Consider the following 24,950-nt stretch of genomic DNA (forward strand, 5'->3'; position numbering starts at 1 on the left):
GCACTGAGCGAGTAGTGTGAGCCAGATCCAGCTCCCATCTCCTTCAAAGTAGTGTCAACCAAAGCCCCCATTACATGTATAATGATAACCAAAGCTTTTCCACAGAAGTCACTCCAAAGCAGTACACTGAGATCCAGGGGATCCCACAATACCCTCATTCAGTATTCTCCCATCAAGGACTCCCAACACACTGTCACATCCAGCTTTGAGCATCTCTTCTAACAGGTAGTACCATCCTCCAGCGTACCGTATCTAAAACATCTCTAAACCCCTAAGACCAGTAAATGTGCATCCAGATCTGCACTTCTGTGCAGGGCTACTCATAAAATTCACCATTTTGAGATGCGCTCTTCATACCGGTTTGCTAGACCTGGAGCTAACGCACCAAGCTGGCAGACAGTTACGAGCCAGAAATCATAGGACCATGAGCCACATGTGGCTCCCGAGCTACAGGTTGGGGACCCCTGTCCTAGAATGTAATTTGCTCCCTTCATTTTAACGCAGACGGAAGCCTGTCCTAGTCACGTGAAAAGTAACTTGGCAGTCAACTTAAGGGTCCATAGAAGAAAATGTTATGCAGTCTTCAAAACGTTTCGGCCTACGTGGCCTTCATCAGTTCCACTGCTTAAAAGTATTGTGGAGAAATGGGGAACAAGCGTGAGTTCCTACTGTAATGGAAGACTTGTAGGTGAGCTATCCGTCTCTTGTAGGTGATGAGACAAGTGGCGGAAACCGCGTCCAGCCTGACGCCCATCACTACTGACCTCCCATGCCTCATATAAGGACCTGATATACTGTCACACGGCAACTATATAACTACAGAGAAACTGGTAACAAGCCTCCTTTTCAACGTAACAGGTTCTTTCTACAACTATTCTGAATTAATATACTAGGGAGACGGATAGCTCACCTACAAGTCTTCCATTACAGTAGGAACTCACGCTTGTTCCCCTTTTCTCCACAAAACTTTTAAGCAGTCGGGCTGATGAAGGCCATGTAGGCCGAAACGTTTTGCAGACTGCATAATAAAATTTTCTTCTATAGACCCTTAAGTTGAGTGCCAAGTTACTTTTCACTATTGAGTTTTGGTTTGGGTAACCTACTTGCGCACCCTGCAGTAGTGCCACGCTATATTATACACGTGTCATGATGTCTGCAAGCAGAAGAAACACCGCTCCTGAGACATGTGACTTGTCTGTTGAAGAAGCTGTATTTTAAGGTCACATACAGGAGCTGCCAGAAATGGGCTGTAATAGGAAAAGAAAAAAAATCTTCTCAGATGACTGCGTATGGAGGACAGAGGCTGGTGAAGAAAAATTTGTGCTTAGTCAGCTGAGTAGTAGATTTATTTCTTCTCCTGTCACAGCCCTTCTCCGACAGCTCACTGATAAGTGTTCTTACTATAGAGCTCCTCTGTCGGTTGAGACACAGGTCTTTGGAGCTGGGTTGCTTCAACACTAGGGGTATCGAATAGCTTCGGATAAGTGCTTATCCTAATAGGTATAGCGATTTCCGAATGGCTGCATCGGTAACTTGGATATCTGGAGCACTCCTAATTATCAGCTGGTCGGCGTCATAAATGCATGTGTTGCGGCTGTGTGACAGTCACAACACATGCATGGAGAGCCTGTTGGGCTATCCATGCATATGTTGACGGTCGCACAGCCGCAACATATGCAGCTGCGGCGCTGAACAGGTGATTATCGGGAGCGCTCCAGGCATTCAGGTTACCGATGCAGCTATTTGGTAAATGCTATACCTATTATATACCTATATAAGCACTTATCCAAAGCTATTCTATCAGCCCTGTTCAACACATGACTAGGATGGACTGCCGTTTAAAATGTGATAGGGGCCATTTTATTAGTCTTCGAGTACCAATTTAAAAAAGAACACTTGGCACACCATCATTGAGGGAAACGCCTTTATATGTTTTTACATCACACTCCTTAGGCTACTTTCACACATCAGTTTTTTGCCGTCAGGCAGGATCCGGCTATTTTTAGAAAAAACGGATCCGGCATAAATTTTGGAGAACTGTAGAAACGGATCCGTTTTTTTGCTGGATCCGTCTAGCAGGTTATATCTGTTCCTGGGGGCTGGCCAATTGGATCTGAGCATGCGCAGACTTAAAAAAACCGGATCCGGTGGCTGGATCCGTCTTTTTCTGGATCCGGCGCATTCCGGCGCCCATAGACTTTCATTGTAGCAAAAAGCTGGAAGCGCCGGATGCGGGGCTTCCGGCTTTTTCGCCGGAGACAAAAAACGTTACAGTAGCCGTTTTTTCCAGACGCCGGAATGAGACAAGTTGCCGGATCCGGCAAAAAACGGATGAAACGCAATGCCATCCGGCTAATGCAAGTCAATGGGGAAAAACTGGATCCGGCATTGCATTTTGCCGGATCCGGTTTTACAAAAAAAAGCCGGATCGCGCCTGAAGGCAAAAAACTGATGTGTGAAAGAGGCCTTACTGTGATACTGTAGGTTACCGTACCAGTCAATCCAATGATAACCCATTAACTCCCTTGGATAACATCTTCGTATCCCCATTTCCCCTCATTTTATTTCTTATTTTAATAGAAGGCTCTTGTTAATTGAACTCTATTTTTCCATTAAGCTTTTGTGTTACAGAATTAATCTAAATTCCGACTCCAAACATGTAAATTTGTCGCGCTTGACACGTATAAAGACTAGGTTATCACGGCGAATACCGACATGCAGATTTTTATTTTTTGACATGCAAGACACGCGGTAAATATACATATTTTAAAGCCCTCTCTTGCGCGCCTGGCTTTCTCCTCCGATTCCCTCCTTCATGGGCCATGCCCAAAATCTTAAACGAAATCCTGCTCGAAAATCTTTGATACGAAGACACCTTGAGCTTAACAAAAGGCACCCATTTCACAGATGATTTAACTTTGATTAACCTGCTCCGCGGCAAAAGATTATTCAGACAACTGGAATTTTACTCTATAGTGTTATTGCTGGCTGCAGCCTAATTTCCCGAGCTGTTTTTCTTTCCATCTCGCCAAAATACATCACAATTTTGATGTTATCTCCAAGTAAAAATTCACCGGTTCATTAAACGAGGCTTTAGCATCTATTGACAAGAGGTTTGTCATCGCTTAAGGCAACCGCTACTTTTCTGCCATTTTTTACTATACTGTGTGTAACCTTAGCTCTCCTGTCAGGAAAAGCATGGAGTTAACCACTTAGGAGATGGCAATGAATATTCATTGATCCACTGATGTGACATCCAGGGTCTTAACAGCTTGGAAGTTCAAGCAAAGTTTTTTTTTTTTTTTTTTCTTTTTGTTTTATGTTTTTTTATTATTCACTGCACTTTACCAGCTGTAAATGAATGGAAAAATAACTGGAGGGGGAATACATCATTCTAAAAGGTAGGAGAAAATGGTCATGCATAAATGCATTACAAATCCTTGACATACATTCTTGTACTATCAGATCCCAGAGACAGATCATGGAATAATTACTCACTTTACCAGTTTGAGGTTTTTTTTTTTCTTTTTTGTTTTGTTTTTATCTTGTATTGACTACAGAAGATTCTCTAACACTTGGAAAAAGTACCGTAGATGGAGCACCATTGGTTACATCACGCTAGTAGCGGTTTAGACCATCTATACATATTCTGACCATTCACTATGTTCACACTGAGTTTTGGGCTGGGAAATAGACTTTTTTTTTTTTTGTCTTTAAATACTTTTATGCCCAAAAAATGACAGAAGTATTCTCAGTGATTCCTTTATTGGCTGCCCAGAAAAAAATATGTTTGCAAGCGTTCAGAGTATCGAGGCTCCCTCTTCAGGTAGGTTTACAAATGAATTTAAAATGAACGTATCACTCCAAAAACACTTTTGTCATTTTTGGGCATTAAAAGTACTTGCATCGATTTTTTTTTTTTTTTCTTTTTTTTTTTTTTTCTGGCCAACATTGTCCGAAATAGTTTTTTTTGGCTAAAAATACATGGGGTGTTTTTTTTACTTTTGCTCATGTCAATTCAGTGGTTAAATTTGAAGGTTTTTTTTGTTTTTTCTTCCCCCAAGCTAAAATGACTCAAGATTTGACGTTGCTGCCTTTTACACACTAAATTAAAAAAGGCACTATAAGCAAAGGTTTCCTTTTTTTAAATCGATATGAAACTTTATGTAAGCCCTGTTCACATGGCATTAGATGGTGCCGTGCATACCAGAGGAGTTTTCTAAGGCGAAGATATTGAAGGAAAAAGCCAGCGGTTTTCTTGAACCATCTTGTTTGACGTTTTAACCATTATTATTTTTTTTATTTTATTTTTTAAACAATTTAAACTTTAAATTACAAACTCCTTACAAACAGAAGTCACCCAAAGAATCACCTTGCTGCTTCTTTCATCTGCTTCATGGCTCTTAAAGCCTGAAGCGGTTAAAAGAAGTGACTAGTGATGGAACATGTGCACAGCAAGTCGTTTTTATATGGCTGTGCATTGTTAACTTTTTTGTAACAATTCTTTTTTTTTTTAATCACTTTCAGGCATGTTCAAAGCCGATTCCTCCTCAATAAAACATTTATTATTTATTTATATAGCACCATTGATTCCATGGTGCTGTACATGAGAAGGGGTTACATACAAATTACAGATATCACTTACAATAAACAAACTAACAGTGACAGACTGATACAGAGGGGAGAGGACCCTGCCCTTTCGGGCTTACAATTATTATTACATGCTACAGGATGGTGGGGAAGGAGACAGTAGGTTGGTGGGCTGCAGCAGTTCCGGTGTTGGTTGAGGTGATATCACCGGTAGTGGTGAGAGAGAAGGAGGTTGCGGGGTCATTGCAGGCTGTAGGCTTTCTTGAAGATGTGGGTTTTCAGGTTCCGTCTGAAGGATCCAAATGTGGTTGATAGTCGGACTTGTTGGGGCAAAGAATTCCAGAGAATAGGGGCTATTCGGGAGAAGTCTTGGAGGCGGTTGGGTGAGGAGCGAATAAGTGTGGAGGAGAGAAGGAGGTCTTGGGAGGACCGGAGATTACGTGAGGGAAGGTATCGGGAGATTAGTTCAGAGACATATGGGGGAGACAGGTTATAGCTGGCCTTGTAGGTCAGTATTAGTAATTTGAACTGGATACGCTGAGGGAATGGGAGCCAGTGAAGAGATTTGCAGAGGGGAGAAGCGGAGGAGTAGCGAGGAGAGAGATGAATTAGTCGGGCGGCAGAGTTAAGGATGGACTGGAGAGGTGCGAGGGTGTTAGCAGGGAGACCACAGAAAAGGATGTTGCAGTAGTCGATTCGGGAGATGATGAGGGCATGCACAAGCATTTTAGTAGATTGAGGGTTGAGGAAAAGATGGATTCTGGAAATATTTTTGAGCTGGAGGTGACAGGAGGTAGAAAGAGCTTGGATGTGCGGTTTGAAGGTTACTCCGAGGCAGCGGACTTCTGGTACTGGGAAAAGTGTGATGTCATTAATTGTTATAGCTAGGTCGGGTAAGGAAGATCTGTGAGATGGAGGAAAGATGATGAGTTCAGATTTGTCTACATTGAGTTTGAGGAAGCGAGAGGAGAAGGAGGATATGGCTGATAGACACTCTGGGATTCTGGACAGCAGAGAGGTGACGTCTGGGCCAGAGAGGTAGATCTGAGTGTCATCAGCATAAAGGTGGTAGTGGTATCTGTGGGACTTTGAGTTGCCCCAGACCAAGTGTATAGATTGAGAAGAGTAGGGGTCCTAAAACAGAGCCTTGTGGGACTCCAACAGAGAGAGAGGGGGATGAGGACGTGGTGTGGGAGTGGGAGACGCTGAATGTGCGGTTGGAAAGGTATGAGGAGATCCAGGATAGGGCAAGGCCTTTGATGCCGAAGGAGGAGAGGATCTGTAGTAGGAGGCAGTGGTCAACTGTGTCAAATGCAGAGGACAGGTCTAGAAGCAGGAGTATAGAGTATTGTCCATTTGATTTGGCTGTAAGTAGGTCGTTAGTAATTTTAGTCAGGGCTGTCTCAGTGGAGTGATGGGGGCGGAAACCAGATTGTAGATTGTCAAAGAGCAAGTTAAATGATAGGTGGGAGGAAAGTTCAACGTGGATGTGCTGTTCCAGGAGTTTGGAAGCGAATGGAAGCAATGATATTGGGCGATAGCTGGACATAGCGGTTGGGTCGAGCGTTGGCTTTTTAAGGATAGGTGTGATTGTGGCATGCTTAAAAGCAGAAGGGAAGATACTGGACATTAGTGATAGGTTGAAGAGGTGGGTTAGGGATGTGAATAAGTGTGGTGGTGAGGTTGGGGAGGAGGTGGGATGGGATGGTGTCAAGTGCACAGGTTGTGAGGTGCAATTTGGAGAAGAGGCGATTAAGCTCCCCTGCAGTGATGTTTGAGAGTGAGGTTATGGGGTTTGGGCATTGGTCTGGTATACAAAGGGGTTGTGGTGGTTGAGTGATGAAGACTTGCCTTGTTTGGTCAATCTTGTTTTTGAAGTGTGTGGCAAAGTCCTCGGCAGAAATGAGGGAGGTTGTGGGGTTCGGAAGATGGGAAGATAAAGGGATTTATCTGGTGTCACAAATTTTGCAAAATAATACTCTTAAGAGTTTTGAACAATTGAGAACAGAATTTCACCTCCCGCACGTCTTCTTTTATCAGTACTTACAGCTAAGACATGCATTGGAAAAACAGAGAAGGACAAATCCGGTGATAGTGACACATAATCAAACACTACATATGCTACTTACATCTGAGTCTTCTAGGGGACTTATCTCTGAATTATATAAAAGATTATTACCTGCCCATCTGGAGACATATCCACTGACTGCTGCTAAGAATAAGTGGGAACGGGACGTTGGCCCCCTGACGGAGGACCAGTGGTCCGATATTCTAGAACAGGTCCCTAACATGGCGGTTTCTGAGTGCCAGCGGCTTTCGCAAATATATCTCATTCACAGGGTATATAAAACACCCAGCTTATTATTTAAAATGGGACTTAGGCCCAATACACAATGTGTTAGGTGTGGGCAGGATGATGCCCACTTGATGCATGTTATGTGGGAGTGCGGGCACATTGGGGATTTCTGGAGGCAGACCCTGGGACTCATAGCCCAAGTATACCATATCACAATACGACCGTCACCTCGTCTATGTTTGTTGAATTTGTGGGAGGAGGGGGTTGACCCGGACTCTGCAGTGGCCCTGGGAATAGCACGCATCCTGTATCAGGCAAGAAAGATACTTGCATATCATTGGTTGGATCCTATGCCACCAACATTGTCAGAGCTTAAAAATAAACTAAATAATGTCATCAGATTGGAAAGGGGGGCTTATTTAAAAAGAAATGCATTAAGAAAGTTTTACAAAATTTGGCAGCCATGGATGGAGTCACCGGGTCTCCCCTCGGGCGCACTGGTACGGGATGCGATGTTGGACCAGTTGCTGTTGTGCTTGCGATGAGGGGATGCTTGGGGGGTGAAAATAAAGTCTAGTGCCCTTTGTGGCGAAGTAGATTTTGAGTGGCGCGGTGGGAGGGAGCTGGGGTGGATTGGACCTGATATCCGTGGGGGGCGGGGGGGGGCGAAATATGATGTGGAGTGGCGTGGCTGGCGGGGATGGTTTTCCCGCTGAAATGAGGCACTGATGTATAATTTTGATTTTTGTTTATTTGTGGAGCCATGTTGTTTATAGGCTCAATTTTATGCAAATATCTGTGTTTTGAGATTTCTTCTTTTTATTTATTCTTACACAGGAAGAGTTTTACCCTTTAAATAATATTTGCTCTCAATGTAAATTTTACTAGCTATATAAGATGTCATATTCTTTCTGTATTGATTCCTGAATGTTTAATAAAAAAGATCTGATTCAAAAAGAAATGAGGGAGGTTGGAGGAGGCAGTGGTGGGTGCAGGAGGGAGTTAAAAGTTTTCAATAACTGTATTGGGGTTGTAAGATAGGGAAGATACGAGGGTTGTGAAGTAGGCCTGTTTAGCAGAGGTGAGGGCAGATTTGAAATCGAGTGTTGCATGTTTGAATGTGGTGAAGTCATCTTGCGAATTTGTTTTCTTCCAGCGCCGCTCTGCAATCCTGGACACTTGCCGGAGCTTTTTAGTAGTGTTATTGTGCCAGGGTTGTCTGTTGATACGTCGCATTCTGCCATGAACGAGAGGGGCAACCATGTGCATATATCTTTAAAGAGTTTTTAATGTGAATTTTAAAGCCGAATCTGCTCCGATAACAGTCTGGGTATGTTCTGGGTATGAAAACAAATTTCACATAAGGTTTTACAGTCTCTTGACTTTACAGTGTCAACTTTGGAGCAGATTCCATAAGGAATTCTGTCTCCAAGAAGTGTCATGCTACTTTTTTTTTTTTTCACACCTAGGTTTAGCGGGGGAAAAAAAAGCTCAACGACGATGTGGATTTTCTATTGATACAAAGTGTTTTTGAAGAGGGTTTTCAGTTATTTTGGAGAAGACCCGCTTTAAAACCTGCCTCAATAATCTCCGGTGAGCATAGCCATAAACTATGTTCCCATGTGATGTTGCCGATTTTGCCGCAATAGGCACATTTAACCCTTTGCAGCATTTGCATCTTAGAATTGGTGCATTGTACGTTTCCAAAATGGCAGCATAAGGTCAAGTTCATACGTCGTGGATGTGCGGTGCGAATTCTGAAGTGCAAATATACAGCAATTTACAGTACAATACAAGTACCATAAATGGGTTTTTATCAAAATTCCGTTGTGTCGAGGGGGAAAAATCTGCATGTAAATGAAAGCTCTGTGCGGGTTTAAAATCTGCTGCATGCTCATTCTTATGCCGATTTTCATTGCTGATTTCTCCCTATTCAGTGCTTAAATGAAGTACGGTGGAATACTCCAACATGCTAAACTGTAGGCAAAAAAAGACATGAACCCCACATCCAAAAATCTTGCATTGATCTGATGCCGCTGGAATACTTAAGTAACTTGCGGATTCTGTCTGCGGATTTGTTAGTTTTGTCATAATCCAAATTGTCCGACCCTCTCGATTGTCACCCTGTGAAAAGATTAATTTATGCAGCCAAGTCTCTGCAGCATGTGAATGGCATTTCGCAATGCTATCACTACACTAATCAGCAGATTTAATGCACGAAAATCCACTTTGATCTCACTTATGGGAACATACATGCAAGAGTATGTTGATATGCTGCTGATTTTTCCATCCAGATTTACAGCCTGCAGTCTGTTAAAGTAGCAGTAAACTGGGTGAGGTTTTGCCAATTTTCAGTCAAAACTGCAGGAAAAAATACAGCAGCAGAAATTGACCTACATCAATCCTCAGTGTGTCAATTTTCGAGGGTCCAACATTTTTTGTGCTTTTTTTTTTTTTTTTCCTCTAAACCGAGATGGTATTAAAAATTAACATTTGGGCTGTGTGCAGTCACCACTAGGTGGAGCTCAGAAGTGCAGTGTGTAGACAATATGCATTTAGCTCCTCTGCTCCCTCTAGTGGACATCTCAGGTATGGAGGCTTTTTTTTTTTTTTAAATGTTTAAATTTTTTCTTTTGCATTATTTTTATGCAGAGAATTTAGAACTCTCAGAAATAAAGACGCTCAGAACATTGCAAAGATATACTAGGAAATTAATCAGCACAGAGTTTTGAATCTATTTAGATTTAACGAACATGATGACGGTAGACATTCTTTAACTCTCGTATATACGTAATTGTTAACCAGAGGAGAGGTCATTACCAATCATTGTTATTTGCATATCACTAAATGGACTGATGGAAATTCGGGCCATCAGACGGAGCGGATCTATGATTCCCTTTAAAGTCATTACTGAATAATCTGCTAATATGAACACGCAAACGTTCGCCAGAATGAACGATTTTTCACTTGGGAAAACCAATTTTGTCTTTGCAGATTTTGTGATAAATATTGCATTTCTAGTCTGATCCAGGAAACTTGTTCCATGTATGATCAGCATTAAAGGGGTTGTATGGACACCTCCATCCCCGAAAGGTTCTCGTACACATTAGATTAGATGAACCCTGTGTGCCTACTTATGTTACATATATTTCACTTGACCTAAGTAGATATAAATTATTTTGCACATTTATCCCTTAAAATGTGTTTGGCCTTACCCTACAAATAAACCCTTCAAAGGTAGCTGTCCATCGTAAAGCGTGCCTGTCGCCACTCCTGACATGTCAATGTTAGTAAATACTTCCATTCCGCATCATATAAGGAATCTGGAGACTTTTCTCAAGCCTCTCTGTAGTGCTGGTTCTCTATTATTCTTCCTAGAAATTTGAATAAATTGACAATTGGGTGTTACCAGTTGTGGGCGAGTCACTTCATATTCTGAATTTGCCCAGTCAGTGCTGTTTGCATTGGAAATCATCCCTTTCACACTGGGAATAGTAACGCCTAGTTGTCAATTTCATATCTTTCCAGGACGTAGAACGGAGAAACTGTACATTGCAGAATTTTAAAGGGCATCTGCTTGTAGAAACCAGCCTCCTAAGCTGTATATGTAGGCCGTAGGAAGCTGAAGAAAATGATACATTGGCATCTGCAGTCCAATATCATAAAGTATTCCAGAGTAATCCACATTTTTTTAAATTTGTAATTGAGCTGTTAAGATCTATGGGCCGGACATAGATCTCCCTGAGACTTTCTTCAGAGATTATTTTAATTGAATGGTGTCGGTACCAGTGTGAGACATGTAGATCAGTAGAGCAGACTGACAGTCATTACATGTCTCACACTGGTAACGAGCTGAGCACTGGAGTAGGTATGGGGTCGAGTCCTGTCCCCCGGGAGTAGCGCTCATGTAGCGTGACTGGCGGTGCGCCGCCCCCCCACCCCCCCTCCCCCGCGGGAGTGCTCAAAAATCTAGCCCCCTGCTTTTCCAGCCTACTAGGCCGCAATTTGAATAGCGCTGCCCGCGCTATTGGCGCCGCCCCCTCGCCTTGGCGCCTCTCATCCTGACGAGACGCGCAATCCTAGTCTCGGGCCATATCCTTTTACCTCAGCCTGCTCTGGATACGAGCTGTGAGGCGAGCATTCTGCCGGATACCGGGTGACACCGCAAGGCCACCGCCATTTCTCACAGGGGACACAGCATAGGACCAAGTAAGCTGCATCTGCCCTCAGATTAAAGCTTAACCCCTTCCCGGCACGTTCCCTGCAATTGCAGCAGACTCTGCCGTTAACCCTTTCAGGAGCGCTATGTCTCAATCTAAGGAAGTGAAATGGGCTGCTAAAAAGCACACTGCGTTTTTTACCGTGTGTACCTCTTGCAAGTCTGCCTTACCTAGTGCACAGACTAATCCGTTATGCACTGACTGCGACCCGGCCTGCGCCCCGACCTGCCCTCAATCGCCCCTTGCTGCCGCTGCTGAGGGGTCTTCTGCGTTTAGTACCCCTGAGTGGGCTGCGTCCCTGTCACGGTCGGTGGAGTCTCTGACTCAGGCTATATTCTCCCTCCAGGAGGGCTCTTTAAGCCAGAAGGCGTCCTTACCCCCCGAGGAAGGCGCTGGCGTCTAACAGGAACCGTCCACCAGCAGGGGCCGTACTCGTTCAAGGGATGGTCGGGGCTCTAGAAAGTGGAACCATGACGCTTCCCCTAGCCCCGTTCGCGTATGTGCGACTCCTGTCTCTCGCTCTCCCTCTCCTGGAGTTCTCAGCGAGCACGACTCTGAATTTGATTCTGACACGTCTGCCCCTCAGAATCCCCCAACTAATCAAGAGTCGCTTGATTCTCTTATAGAATCACTTAACAGGATTCTTAAGTTGGATGAGGATAATGTACCCGCTCCAGCACATCCTATTTCACTTAAGAAAACCAAGCGGGTGCGCAGGTTATTTACCTGCCATCCGGACTTTAAGGAAGTTGTCCAGCACCATAGGGATCGTCCGCATAAGCGGTTCACAGGGCAAAAGTCTACTCAGGCTAAATACCCTTTTGACCCAGACCTAATGAAAGATTGGTTACAGTCCCCTCCGGTGGACCCGCCTGTATCGTGACTGGCTTCAAAGACGCTTCTGTTCGTGTCCGAGGGTTCCTCGATCAGAAACCCCTCCGATCGTCAGTTTGATTACCTTGCCCGTTCAGTTTTTGAAGCTTCAGGAGCAGCGCTTTTTCCATTTTTCGAGTCAATTTGGGTCACGAAAGCAATGGCCGCTTGGGCAGAGGTATTGATTACCTCCTTTCAGGACACCAATATTCCTCCGGAAGCTACCACGGTCGCCAGGCAGATAATTCACGCAGCGGACTTTGTAGCGGATGCCTCTTTTGACGCCGCCAATGGCGCTGCTCAAACTGCCGCTAACGCGATCTCCATTAGAAGAGCCCTATGGCTCCGCGACTGACGGGCGGATGCCGCATCTAAAACATCCTTGACTTCTCTCCCGTTTCAAACGGGTCGTCTTTTTGGAGAGAATTGGATCAGCTCATTTCTGATGCTACCGGAGGGAAAAGTAAATTCCTTCCTCAACAAAATGCTGCTCGGCCGTTTCGCAACCAATAGCTGACACGCTTTCGTTCCTTTCGCAACAACTTCGGTTGGTCATCCTCTACCTTGTCTTCCGGATCAGGTCTGTCTACGCGTGGAGACAGAGGCTCCTGGGTCTCGTACAGACCTAACCGCCCTTGGAAACCCAGACCTAGGGCTTCTGGTTCCAAGGGAGCCAGGTCTCATAGATCTACCCAATGACTTGTTGCGGTATCCGGCGGATGCCGATAAAGTAGGCGGCCGCCTACTTTCCTTCAGGCACACCTGGCTTGCGGTCATCCACGACAAGTGGGTGAGGGAGCTGGTGTCCTCCGGATACAAGATGGACTTTTCCGCTCCCCCTCCAACTCGCTTTTTACTTTACTCTCCACCCAAGGGAAAGACAAGAGCCTTCCTTCGTGCTGTTCAGGCCCTCTTAAGGGACGGAGTCATCACTCCGGTCCCTCATCACAAGAGGTTCAGATGATTTTATTCAAACCTTTTTGTGGTTCCAAAGAAGTACGTGATGATGCGACCCATTCTAGATCTCAACTGTTAAATCAGTTTGTCACGGTTCGGCGATTCCGAAAGGAATCTCTCCGGTCAGTGGTCGCTTCCATGGAAAAAGGAGAGTTCCTAGCATCCATCGACATCAAGGACGCTTACCTTCACATTCCAATCTGCCCGTCTCAACAGCAGTTCCTGCGTTTTGCAATTCACAAGGAACACTTCCAGTTCATGGCCTTGCCCTTCGAACTCGCTACTGCCCCCAGGGTCTTTACCAAGGTGATGGCGGCTGTCATGGCCATTCTCCACTCTCAGGCAGTGGTGGTGTTACCGTATCTGGATGACCTGCTCATCAAGGGTCCGTCCCTTTCAGCCTGCGAAGAATCTGTGGAGATAATAATTACACGTTCACGCCTGGGGTGGAAGATAAACTTTGCGAAGTCTTCCCCAAAACCGGCTCAGCAAATTTCCTTTTTAGGAATGATCTTGGACACTTCCCGCGGGTTGGTCATTCTCCCTCCGGAAAAGACGCAAGCCTTACAACAGGCAGTGCGGACTCTTTCCCGTCCAGCTTCTCACTCCATTCGTTTCAGCATGAGAGTTCTCGGGAAAATGGTGGCTGCCATGGAAGCAGTTCCGTTTGCACAGTTTCATTTCTGTCCCTTACAACACGCGTTGCTGTCAGTTTGGGACAAGAACCCGTTCTCCCTGGACCGTCGGATCCTTCTGTCCCTGCGAGTCAGGCAAACCCTCAAGTGGTGGACTCTGAGCTCCTCCCTGATTCAAGGCAGGTCTTTTCTCCCAGTAAGATGGTTGGTAGTAACCACCGACGCAAGTCTTCTCGGCTGGGGTCCGGTCTTTCTTCACCACACGGCACAGGGTCGTTGGTCAACCTGAGAATCATGTCTCCCCATTAACATTTTGGAGATACGAGCGATCAGATTTGCTCTATGGAATTTCCACCATCTCCTCGCAGGTCACCCCATCAGGATCCAATCAGACAAAGCCACGGCTGTAGCGTATATCAACCGCCAGGGAGGTACCCGGAGCAGGATGGCCATGCACGAAGTGAGTCACATCCTCCATTGGGCCGAGACCAACCATTCATCCATCTCAGCAATTCACATCCCCGAAGTAGAAAATTGGGCAGCAGATTTTCTCAGTCGCCAAGTCATTGCCTTAGGAGAGTGGTCGCTTCATCCGGAAGTCTTTCACCAGATCTGTCTTCGTTGGGGGACTCCTGATGTGGACCTCATGGCCTCCAGGCTAAACAACAAGGTGTCTCGGTTCATTGTCCGATCGCGCGATCCATGCGCCATCAGAGCGGACGCCCTAGTTCTGCCATGACACCGGTTCCGGCTTCCGTACATCTTTCCCCCTCTTCCCTTGCTTCCGGGGGTCACATCAGAGCGGAGGGGGTACCATTGATCCTAGTCGCGCCAGATTGGCCGTGCAGAGCATGGTATGCGGAACTAATACAGCTAGTCGCCGACGTCCCCTGGCGACTTCCAGATCGCTCGGATCTGCTTTCTCAGGGCCCGATTTACCACCAGAACTCCAGGGCCCTGTCTTTGACGGCATGGCCGTTGAATCCTGGAGTTTAACACAGGCTGGATTCTCTCTCGACGTCATTTCCACCATGATTAGTGCTAGGAAGCCCGTATCCAGACGTATCTATCACCGCACCTGGAAAATCTTCTTTTCATGGTGCAAGGATCATGGTCGTTCCCCTCTGGTGTTCTTCATTGCGGGCATATTGGAGTTTCTTCAATCCGGATTAAAATCGGGCCTCGTGCTTAGCTCGCTCAAGGCCAAATTTCGGCCTTGTCAATTCTTTTCCAACAAAGAATTGCCACTAAAACCTCAGGTCAAGACGTTTATTCAAGGAGTCTCCCATGTGACGCCTCCTTATAGAAGGCCATTAGAACCATGGGACCTTAGCCTGGTTCTCGGGGCCTTACAAGAGGATCCTTTTGAACCGCTGCAGGACGTGTCATTGACCATCCTCTCTTGGAAAGTGGTCTTTCTAGTAGCAATTACGTCAATCAGACAAGTTTCGGAATTGGCAGCTCTGTCCTGCCGTTCTCCATTCCTGAATTTTCATCAGGACAAGGTAGTTCTCAAGACGTCCCCGTCATTCCTGCCCAAGGTCGTTTCCTCTTTCCATCTCAACGAGGAAATTGTTTCGCTTTCCTTTTGTACGGCGCCAGTCCATCGCATTGAGAAGGCCCTCCACACCCTGGATGTGGTTAGGGCGCTGAGACGGTACATGTCGCGGACGGCTCCCTTCCGCAAGTCAGATGCCCTGTTCATACTTCCTGAGGGGCACAGGAAGGGCCTAGCCGTGTCCAAAGCAACACTGGGTAGGTGGATTCGCTCAGCAATTCAGGAATCCTACAGTGTCAGGAATTCGCCTGTACCAGCGGGGATTAAGGCGCACTCTACCCGGTCAGTGGGCGCTTCTTGGGCCATTCGGCACAGGCCTCGGCAGAAGAGGTCTGCAAGGCTGCGACTTGGTCCAGTCTGCATACCTTTTCAAAACATTACCAAATTCATTCTCAGGCCTCTGCAGATGCAGCTCTCGGCAGACGCATCCTGCAATCAGCAGGACCTCCGTCTTAACTCAGAAGTACATGGGGTATTAGCAGATGTATGCTCCCCACCCAGGGACTGCTTTAGGACGTCCCACTGTCTGTGTCCCCCAATGAGGCGTAGGAGAAATAGGGATTTTTGTGTACTCGCCGTAAAATCCTTTTCTCCGAGCCATTCATTGGGGGGACACAGCACCCGCCCTGTTTAGCCTACTAGCTCATTTGTAGCATTCTTAGGTTTTGACACAGTTCGTTATTGTTGACTAAGCTCCTACTGCTTTTTTCTATGAACTGGAGATATCTCATCCAGCTACGGGGTGTATACTGCAGGGGTGGAGCTAATTTTTTTTATGGTTTGCTTAATGTCCTCCTAGTGGCAGCAGCATAACACCCACTGTCTCTGTGTCCCCCAATGAATGGCTTGGAGAAAAGGATTTTACGGTGAGTACACAAAAATCCCTATTTCTTTAGAATAAAATGTCCTACCGCAGATATCAAGGCATCACTTTATTTAGCTTCCTATGGCCTACATGCCCGTATATACGGCTTAGGAGAGTTAATCCTACCCACAGATTCATGTTAAAAAAAGATGAACTAGATTTCCGGTTTCATCTTAAGTGGAAGAATTTATTAAAATGGAATGTCAGGAGAGTTCACTTTTATATTCATTCGTTATCATTGCCTTATGATCTTCCCTGCCTTTTTATTTTTTAAAGGGGGTTTATCACCAGCGATAGTACTGCATCTAGGGATGACTGTAATATATAAATATTGGTTACACATGCATCATCTCCATGTATCCGGCCATCTTAATCCATGAAGGGGCCTGCCTGTCCACGCTAGTGATGAATGAAGCTCTGATTTCTCATGGTTTCTTTTATGTGTATATTATGGAGAGCAAGATATATATTATTGTTAAGATAAATTGGTTCAATATACTTTTTGTTCAGTGTAATCTTTCTTAAAATTGCAATTTCTCCTTAGCCACCCACCACGTCACTCACAGAGGAGCAGGATGCTAAGATACAGCGTACGGGAGGTCCTTACACTGGAGAGCTTGTGTTCACTGGTTAGAGGTTGATGAACAGTTGTCTTATGTTTCGTTTTAGTATGGCCTTTCTATGGTTGTAAGGGTGGATTACCATTTTTGCTACCTGTGCAGCCACACAGGGGGCCAAGAGGGATATAAGCTCAGCTGTAAGCAGCTTATATCACGGACACATAAAAGTGCGTTATAATAAACCGTTGTCCTGCAAAGGGCCCATATACAGTTCTTGCTCAGGACCGTCTTCTACCTTTGTCTGCCCCGGTATGGTTGTATAAACTTTTAGTTTACCTATTTCTTCTAGTTTAGTCCTGGTTAGTGATGGGTGAATAGATTTGCAGGGCCACGTCTGGTGGATGGGTCAGTAATCGGTGACTGTTGGACAGAAGCACTGTGAACTGCCTCCTACCTGATGACATCCTCAGCTCCTCTTTTGATTAGCTGGCCTGTTGCAGAGCACACACGACATCGCACCAGACTGGCTAATCAAAAGAAGACTCACGGATGCCGGCATCTAGGAGATGGTTTGCATGACTCCCTGCAGATTTCTGGTTAATCTACGGATAAATAGCGTGACAATACTGTGGCTACCAGGAGAAAATAAACTGTTCTTCCCACTTTTTCCATCATAGAAACAACTGTAAGCACGACCCGCCACATTGACTGACAGCTTGCTCTTACTGTTTGACTGACGGCCGGCTCTGACTGATTGACGGCCGGCTCTGACTGATTGACGGCCGGCTCTGACTGATTGACGGCCGGCTCTGACTGATTGACGGCCGGCTCTGACTGATTGACGGCCGGCTCTGACTGATTGACGGCCGGCTCTGACTGATTGACGGCCGGCCCTCACGTGTATATGTCAGGGCGTGTTTACACCTGCCTCTCATTGTATACTGAGTGATGACTGAAGCCGTGCCTCTATGACCAAAAGCCCTTGACTGCCCTAGCCATAAATTTAATTTCCTCCCGGTAGCCGGGTTTTCAGTGTGGTGACTGCTCAGCTTTGGAATGATATTACCTACAGATTAGCCCCATATCTTCAGGTTATTGGCGATTGGAGACATGACCGTCTCCCTTTACGCTTATTAAGCAGTTCACTTTTAAGAACTATTCTCAAATTGGTGTAATAGAGGATCATAATGTTCAAACAACATGGCTACTTTCTCCTATAGACAGCGCCACACCTGTCCATACCTGGTATTGCTACCAAATTTAATTGTAATAATTCACGTGATTGAGAATTTTGGGCGGGAGAAAAGCGAAAAAGCCATCATGTTGTTTATTGTTTTTTTTCTTTAATCCTGTACTTTATACAAAGTTGTTTTTTTTTTTTTTTCATACAAATCCATAATGTATCAGATTATTCTAGTTGAAACATTTTTTTTCTTTTTTTTTTTTATACAATATCAGAAGAGTGTGTCTTTTCCACTTACCAGGAAGGGATTGCATCTTCCATCCATGCATTTCCGGTGTGGACCACTACATACTGGCTTACCAATAGGAAAGGTGTGATGGGTCATGTTTAGAAGCAAAGTATCTTTTATTATTACTATTATTATTATTATTAAGTTTCCTGTATACACTATTGCAAGTATGTTTAATATGATTTTAGCTTAAAAGTTGGGGATTACTTTGGAATGCTGAACTAATGATAATGAGATGTGATGTACCGTAATTTCTTCTTTCTGCAGGAAAAAAAAATTAAAAAAAAAACCACATTTATTTGCAAAGTGCATCCGTTAACTACATCTCAGGCTTCTTCACAAAAGGTTATACCTTCTTACCTTGTCCTTGTCCCTTATCTCTCACCTCTTCACCTGCGGCTTATTTCAGCCAACTCCTTATGGCCATCATTTTTTCCACTCTCGTGATTATTTTGGCCCCCTCACCCCCGGGGGGGGGAAAAAAAAAAAGCTTTCTCTTAATTTTTTTTTTTCTTCCAAGAAGCACAAAAGCACTAACTGGCATGCTTTGTAAAAAAGTGTCAGTGTGTTACTGAGTGCAGATCAGTGCGATTTCTTTGAAGCGCTCTTTCCCCTTTGCACCCACCGCCTCCTCAGCGGGGTCACTGAGATCACTAGCTTTTCTTGAAATGGCCATTTTCACTGGCAGGTGCATTATACCCTGTATTTTCAGATTGTTTTTCCATTCTGAATGCTTGGCAGGTTGATTGCTCGGGCTGCATTGACTGAGAAAGGGCTGACAAATGCGGTTGGGCTGGCTGAAAAGACAGTGATTACTGTTTTCCTTTGTGGCTGATTGAGGCCCTTGAAAGGAAAGATTTTAACCTTCACCATTTGGTTCAAAAGTATGAGCATATATTGAAATCATTCATGCCATTTATCCGAGTTCTGTAAACTTGTCAGAACGTGCAAATCACTCAATTTCAAGTAATGTCGGACCGGCGTGTGTCATTACCATTTGGATTAAAGCACCCATCATTCTTTAAAAAAAAAAAAAAACAGCGAAAAGAAAAATCTCTTTTAAACCTTAAACATGGCTACAAAATTTTATTGGAATGGTGCCCTTGTGCATGGAATGGCGCGCTCCATGGTTTCAGATTTTAATTTGACCTTCTGGTTTCCGGCTCTGCCAGAAAGACATTAGTCAGCATCGTAATACTTTATGATGAAACCCGCCCAGTGGTGCTGTGTCACCGCAATGAGACTTCATTTACTTCGATGTAACATATTGTATACTTTTCTTTCTTGGTGCAGGAATTTATGAACCCATTTGATTTGTAGGATTATTGTTATGATTGTTGTTGTTAATAATAGTAGTAATAATAATATATTATTATTATTATTATTATTATTATTATTATTATTATTATTATTCTCTAGGTGGATATTATTTTTTTCTCCTTTTCAGGCACAGCTTCAACTTGCGTTGTGTATCTATGGAGCCTTTCCGTTAACGCTCAGTGCGGCATTAGTATAATAGCATATTTTCTTGGCACTTAGAGTGTCAGTCATTTTTTATTTTTTTCATAAATCAATAGCACATGTACAATTGTGAAGCTTTGCAATATATCTTCTTAAACTAATCATCTTTCTGATTTTCATTCTTAAAATTCTCACTTTGCAGTTAAAATCTGTCTCAGTTGAACACAGATTTTTCTATTTCTGAGATAGAAGATGTCAGTTGGTGCTCATAAAGTTCTATGGAGAACTGTAACTGCTGTTCCAGGAGAACTTGCAGCAGACTGTGTGTTCCGCTAGCTCCTCCCTCCTATCTCCAGATAGAATTTTACAAGCACTAACTGCCATATCCTTTTCTCAGTAATGGGAAAAATCTGACTAAACTAAACAAAAATGTTACTCATAAATTGAGTGAATTATCAGTCCTGGAGGAAAACAAAGCCGATTTCTCTGATTAAGATACATTGCAAAGTTTCTTATTTTCACGTGTATTATTGATTTATGGAATAAAAATTAAAGCGACAGTTACTCAGTAAGGCTGGAGCTACACAGGGACAAGAGATCGGTCACTGTGTCTCCGCTAATGATTTTCTATGGTGTTGAGTTGTAACCTGCAACCGACTACGTCATTCACAAATGTCTCTGTGTATGCTTTTCTGCCGTAAGTCACGAGCGACTTAATTGCCATAGACTTCTATACGAGTTGCATGCGACTGTGACTTATCTGTGATTTGGCCTTTTTTTTTTCTACATCAGAATTACAACTCTGAAACAGTCAAGTTGCACAGATCTTTTTGGTTGCACGTCTTGTCTGAGAATTGCTGTTGCGTGAAATATGTCTTTATTTCTGCCTTTATATTGATTTACACCGGCCCCCATCGGTTCCATCATGGTTATTAAATATCCCTAAAATAGTTTTTACACTTCAGGCAGGGGCATGCTTATTATTGGGTGACTAATGATGGGGGCGTCATTTGCCCAAACTAGTTGTCCCACTAATCATGTTATCACACACCTGTGGGCATCAGTGACATAATTGGATGGTACGGCCGTTCCGCTTATAGATGGATATTGGTGGGCAGTCATATTTCTGTCTTCCTGCTTGTTGATCTTTTTTGCAATCCCTTATCTAACAAGCGGCACCTATGAAATAAAACTAAAGACGTAATCCCGTCTGTGTTACACCGCCATTGCCACACCTGAATGGAGTAAATACACGTTTCCAAATAGCCCCCAGAGAGATAACGACCTTTGCGCTCTGTCCGGGGTCTTGTCTGTGTGTGGTTTGGCAGCTGGTCATAGAACCCGGTAGCATGTATTATTTTTGCATTGCACGGGTGCATTCTCCTCTGCGGACCGCCTGCAGTGTTAGTAATTGCACATTCTTGCCATTGGGGAAAGCCATGATTGGAAGCAGCCAAGCAGAAAAATGCTGTGCCATCCCATCGCCACCTCCGTAGCAGAGAGACACAATCCCCAGCAGTGCCATCTGGTTGCTGCTATCTTGTCAGCTGGCTAAGCTTGCTCAGACTTGGGCTTTGCAGCTGTTCAGTGTCCCTTTACCATTTTTTTTTTTTTATGCAGCGCTTTGGCAAACTTTAAACATGGGTCAGAGGCATTATATAGACTCACAAGTTGAACTCCTGTTGAATGGCTTCTCATTACCAGAGATAAAGCGGGTTTCAGTCCCCCCGCTGCCGTGACCTAGCTGATTGACCAGTAGTGTTTTACCGTGGGAGGCAGCAAATAGGAAATGCCTGCCTCGCCTGCTTTTAACCAAGTCGTTAAGGTTATTTTCCGATCCCCGTCTTCAGTAGTAGGGTATATAGTGATTATGCAAAGCAGTTGTCACGCAGCATTCTGCCAGGCAGTGCCTCTCCGCATGCCGTACGAGGCTCCTCCATTATTCATGGAAATTAGGAAAATACATTTTGGTTTCAAATTCTCATTGTCAAACATGATACTGTGTGGCAAATGAGTCTTGCATCCGGGATGACAGGGGAGTCAAATGCAGCGGAGACTATTATGTTTTGTAAGAATTTGTCTACAGCAGCCATCTGAAAGCTAATGAAAGACATCTTTATGCCAGCAGGCCCGGGGCCCATTAAGCCGATGATCACAAGCCCCACTTTGGAAGATGGTCTTTATTCAGCAGTATTAATATGTCACTGTGTTGCATATAACTATACAGCAAGCATTTGCTTTGTTTGACTTTGCATCCGAAATACATGTATTTGTTAGTGATTTCCATTGAGGTTTCCAATAAATTTCATTGCAGCTTCCTGACACCATTTATCATGAAATCTCCCCTGTATTCAGTGGGGTTCATCAGAGGAGGCAGCGTTTTTAACTTTTTATTTTTTGCGTAGCTTACTGTACATATAAAATAAGTGCACACTTCATAAAGAACCTACGTAAATATTACTTATAGTTATGTGTATTATGTATGTTGTGTTTGCAAATGTTACTGCAAAGCAAGCATGGATAAAATGCGCTTTATACAATGTGTCTGTGTGTGTGTATGTATGTATATATATATATATATATATATATATATATATATATATATATATATATATATATATATATATATATATATTTATATTCATAGAAGCTTTATTGGCAGGACCAAATAAACATTAGTTTTGCCAAAGCATGTGTCCAGTAGGAAGTAGGGACTGTGGGGATAATGGAGGGGACTGAAGGAACGATGGATGGGGTACAGGGTGGGGGTAAGGAAGTCTGTGGCTTATCATGGTTGTCTTTCTCGCAGCCTATGGCATGCGCTCACATATTGTGCTGCTATCTCCACCGTGCTTTCTTAACCCAGCAGGATATGTTTTCTCTTCATCCTTCATGGAGCTGAAATTCCTGAAGTGAGTGTCCCTCACTGCTGAGTATTTGGTGCAGAGTAGCAGGAAGTGGATCTCATCCTCCAGGGCCTCCAGGTCACAGTGTAGGCACAGTCTGTCTTCCCTGGACTTGTAGCTCTGTTGGTGCCGGCCGACCTCGATGGCCACATTGTGGGCACTGAGTGTGTGTGTGTATGTATATGTGTATATATTTTTTTCCTTTTTTTTTACATACACATACATACATACATACATACATACATACATACATACATACACTGCTCAAAAGAATAAAGGGAACACTTAATCAACAGAATATAGCTCCAAGTAAATCAAACGTCTGTGAAATCAAACTGTCCACTTAGGAAGCAACACTGATTGACAATCAGTTTCACATGCTGTTGTTCAAATGGAATAGACAACAGATGTAAATTATTGGCAATTATCGAGACACAATAAAGGAGTGGTTCTGTAGGTGGGGGCCACAGACCACATCTCAGTACCAGTGCTTTCTGGCTGATGTTTTGGTCACTTTTGATTGTTGTTTGTGCTTTCACACTCATGGTAGCATGAGATGGACTTTACAACCCACACAAGTGGCTCAGGTAGTGCAGCTCATCCAGGATGGCACATCAATGTGAGCTGTGGCAAGAAGGTTTGCTGTGTCTGTCAGCGTGGTGTCCAGAGTCTGGAGGCGCTACCAGGAGACAGGCCAGTACACCAGGAGATGTGGAGGGGGCTGTAGGAGGGCAACAACCCAGCAGCAGGACCGCTACCTCTGCCTTTGTGCAAGGAGGAACAGGAGAAGCACTGCCAGAGCCCTGCAAAATGACCTCCAGCAGGCCACAAATGTGCATGTGTCTGCACAAACGGTTAGAAACCAACTCCATGAGGATGGTCTCAGTGCCCGACGTCCACAGATGGGGGTTGTGCTCTCAGTCCAACACTGTGCAGGATGCTTGGCATTTGCCACAGAACACCAGGCAAATTCACCACTGGTGCCCTTTGCTCTTCACAGATGAAAGCAGGTTCACACTGAGCACATGTGACAGATGTGACAGAGTCTGGAGACGCTGTGGAGAGCGATCTGCTGTCTGCAACATCCTTCAGCATGACCGGTTTGGCAGAGGTTCTGTAATGGTGTGGCTGGCATTTCTTTAGAGGGCCACACAACCCTCCATGTTCTCGCCAGAGGTAGCCTGACTGCCATTAGGTACCGAGATGAGATCCTCAGACCCCTTGTGAAACCATATGCTGGTGCGGTTGGCCCTGGGTTCCCCCTAATGCAGGTCAATGCCAGACCTCATGTGGCTGGAGTGTGTCAGCAGTTCCTGCAAGATGAAGGCATTGAAGCTATCGACTGGCCCGCCTGTTACCCAGACCTGAATCCAATTGAGCACATCTGGGGCATCATGTCTCGCTCCATCCACCAACGTCACGTTGCACCACAGACTGTCCAGGAGTTGGCGGATGCTTTAGTCCAGGTCTGGGAGGAGATCCCTCAGGGAGACCATCCACCGCCTCATCAGGAGCATGCCCAGATGTTGTAGGGAGGTCATACAGGCACGTGGAGGCCACACACACTACTGAGCATCTTTTCTTTGTCATGAGGCATTTTCACTGAAGTTGGACCAGCCTGTAATTTGATTTTCCACTTTGATTTTGAGTATCATTCCAAATCCAGACCTCCATGAGTTTCATTTTGATTTACATTGATAATTCTTATGTTTTATTATTCTGAACACATTCCACTATGCAATGAATAAAAATTTGCAAATGGAATATTTCATTCAGAGATATCTAGGATGTGGTATATTAGTGTTCCCTTTATTTTTTTGAGCATATGTGTATGTATATGTTTATGTAAGTTTCTCCTAAGACACATTTTATACATGCTCGCTTTGCCATAGCGTATCCAAACAGAGCATGAATACTGCACACAACTATAATCAATGTGTGTGTATATGCAGTTTCACATGTTTTATTATTCACATGTTTGTTTTATTTGTGTGTATTGGAACAATGCAAAGACACAGAGGAAAAAATGGAAATTGGACATAATTTCATGCAAACTCCCCCCCCAAAGATGGTCCAGACAAAATTGTTGGCACCTCTCCAAAATTGTGGGTAAACACCTTTGTTTAAACCATATGTGATGCTCATTCAAATTCGCCTGTAGCAAGTAACAGGAGTGGGCAATATGAAGATCACATCTGAAACCAGAGAAGTTAACTCAATCTTTGCATTGTGTCTGTGTGTGCCACACTAAGTATCGAGAACAGAGAGTAGAAGAAAACTGTTGGCTTGAGAACCAAAGTTGTTGAACAATATCGACAATCCATCAATTAGAAATCCATCTTCAGTGATCTTTGATGTTCCTTTGTCCACGGTGTTCAACATAATCAAGAAGTTTACAACCCATTGCACTGTTACAACCCGGCTGATCTCCCTGGATGTGTACGGCAGAGAAAAATTGTTGAAAGTTTGCCACATAGGGAAGTCCGGATGGTGGCTAAGCAGCTCCAATCAAGTTCCAAAGAAATTCAAGCAGGCTTACAGGCTCAGTTTGTGCTGA

General features: G+C 44.3%; 2 protein-coding genes across 8 annotated transcripts in view; both read left to right on the top strand.

The window, feature by feature from the left end:
• DYNC1I2 (dynein cytoplasmic 1 intermediate chain 2) overlaps positions 1-24,950 on the top strand; it is a 128,750-nt gene that overhangs the window by 55,749 nt on the left and 48,051 nt on the right. The gene's annotated exons all lie outside the window — the stretch shown is intronic.
• Positions 986-17,901, top strand: LOC141049416 (uncharacterized). Its single transcript, XM_073545874.1, has 2 exons — positions 986-6,501; positions 7,856-17,901. The coding sequence occupies exon 2, from the start codon at positions 14,423-14,425 to the stop codon at positions 15,761-15,763; it is 1,341 nt and encodes a 446-aa protein (XP_073401975.1). The 5' UTR covers positions 986-6,501; positions 7,856-14,422; the 3' UTR covers positions 15,764-17,901.

This window comes from Dendrobates tinctorius, unplaced genomic scaffold, assembly GCF_039654945.1.
Source record: "Dendrobates tinctorius isolate UK_male_01 unplaced genomic scaffold, ASM3965494v1 ptg000143l, whole genome shotgun sequence".
Lineage (NCBI taxonomy): Eukaryota > Metazoa > Chordata > Amphibia > Anura > Dendrobatidae > Dendrobates > Dendrobates tinctorius.

Bases quoted from the DNA above. Each gene is read 5' to 3' on its own strand.
- LOC141049416 (XM_073545874.1), top strand. From the start codon at position 14,423: ATGGTATGCGGAACTAATACAGCTAGTCGCCGACGTCCCCTGGCGACT.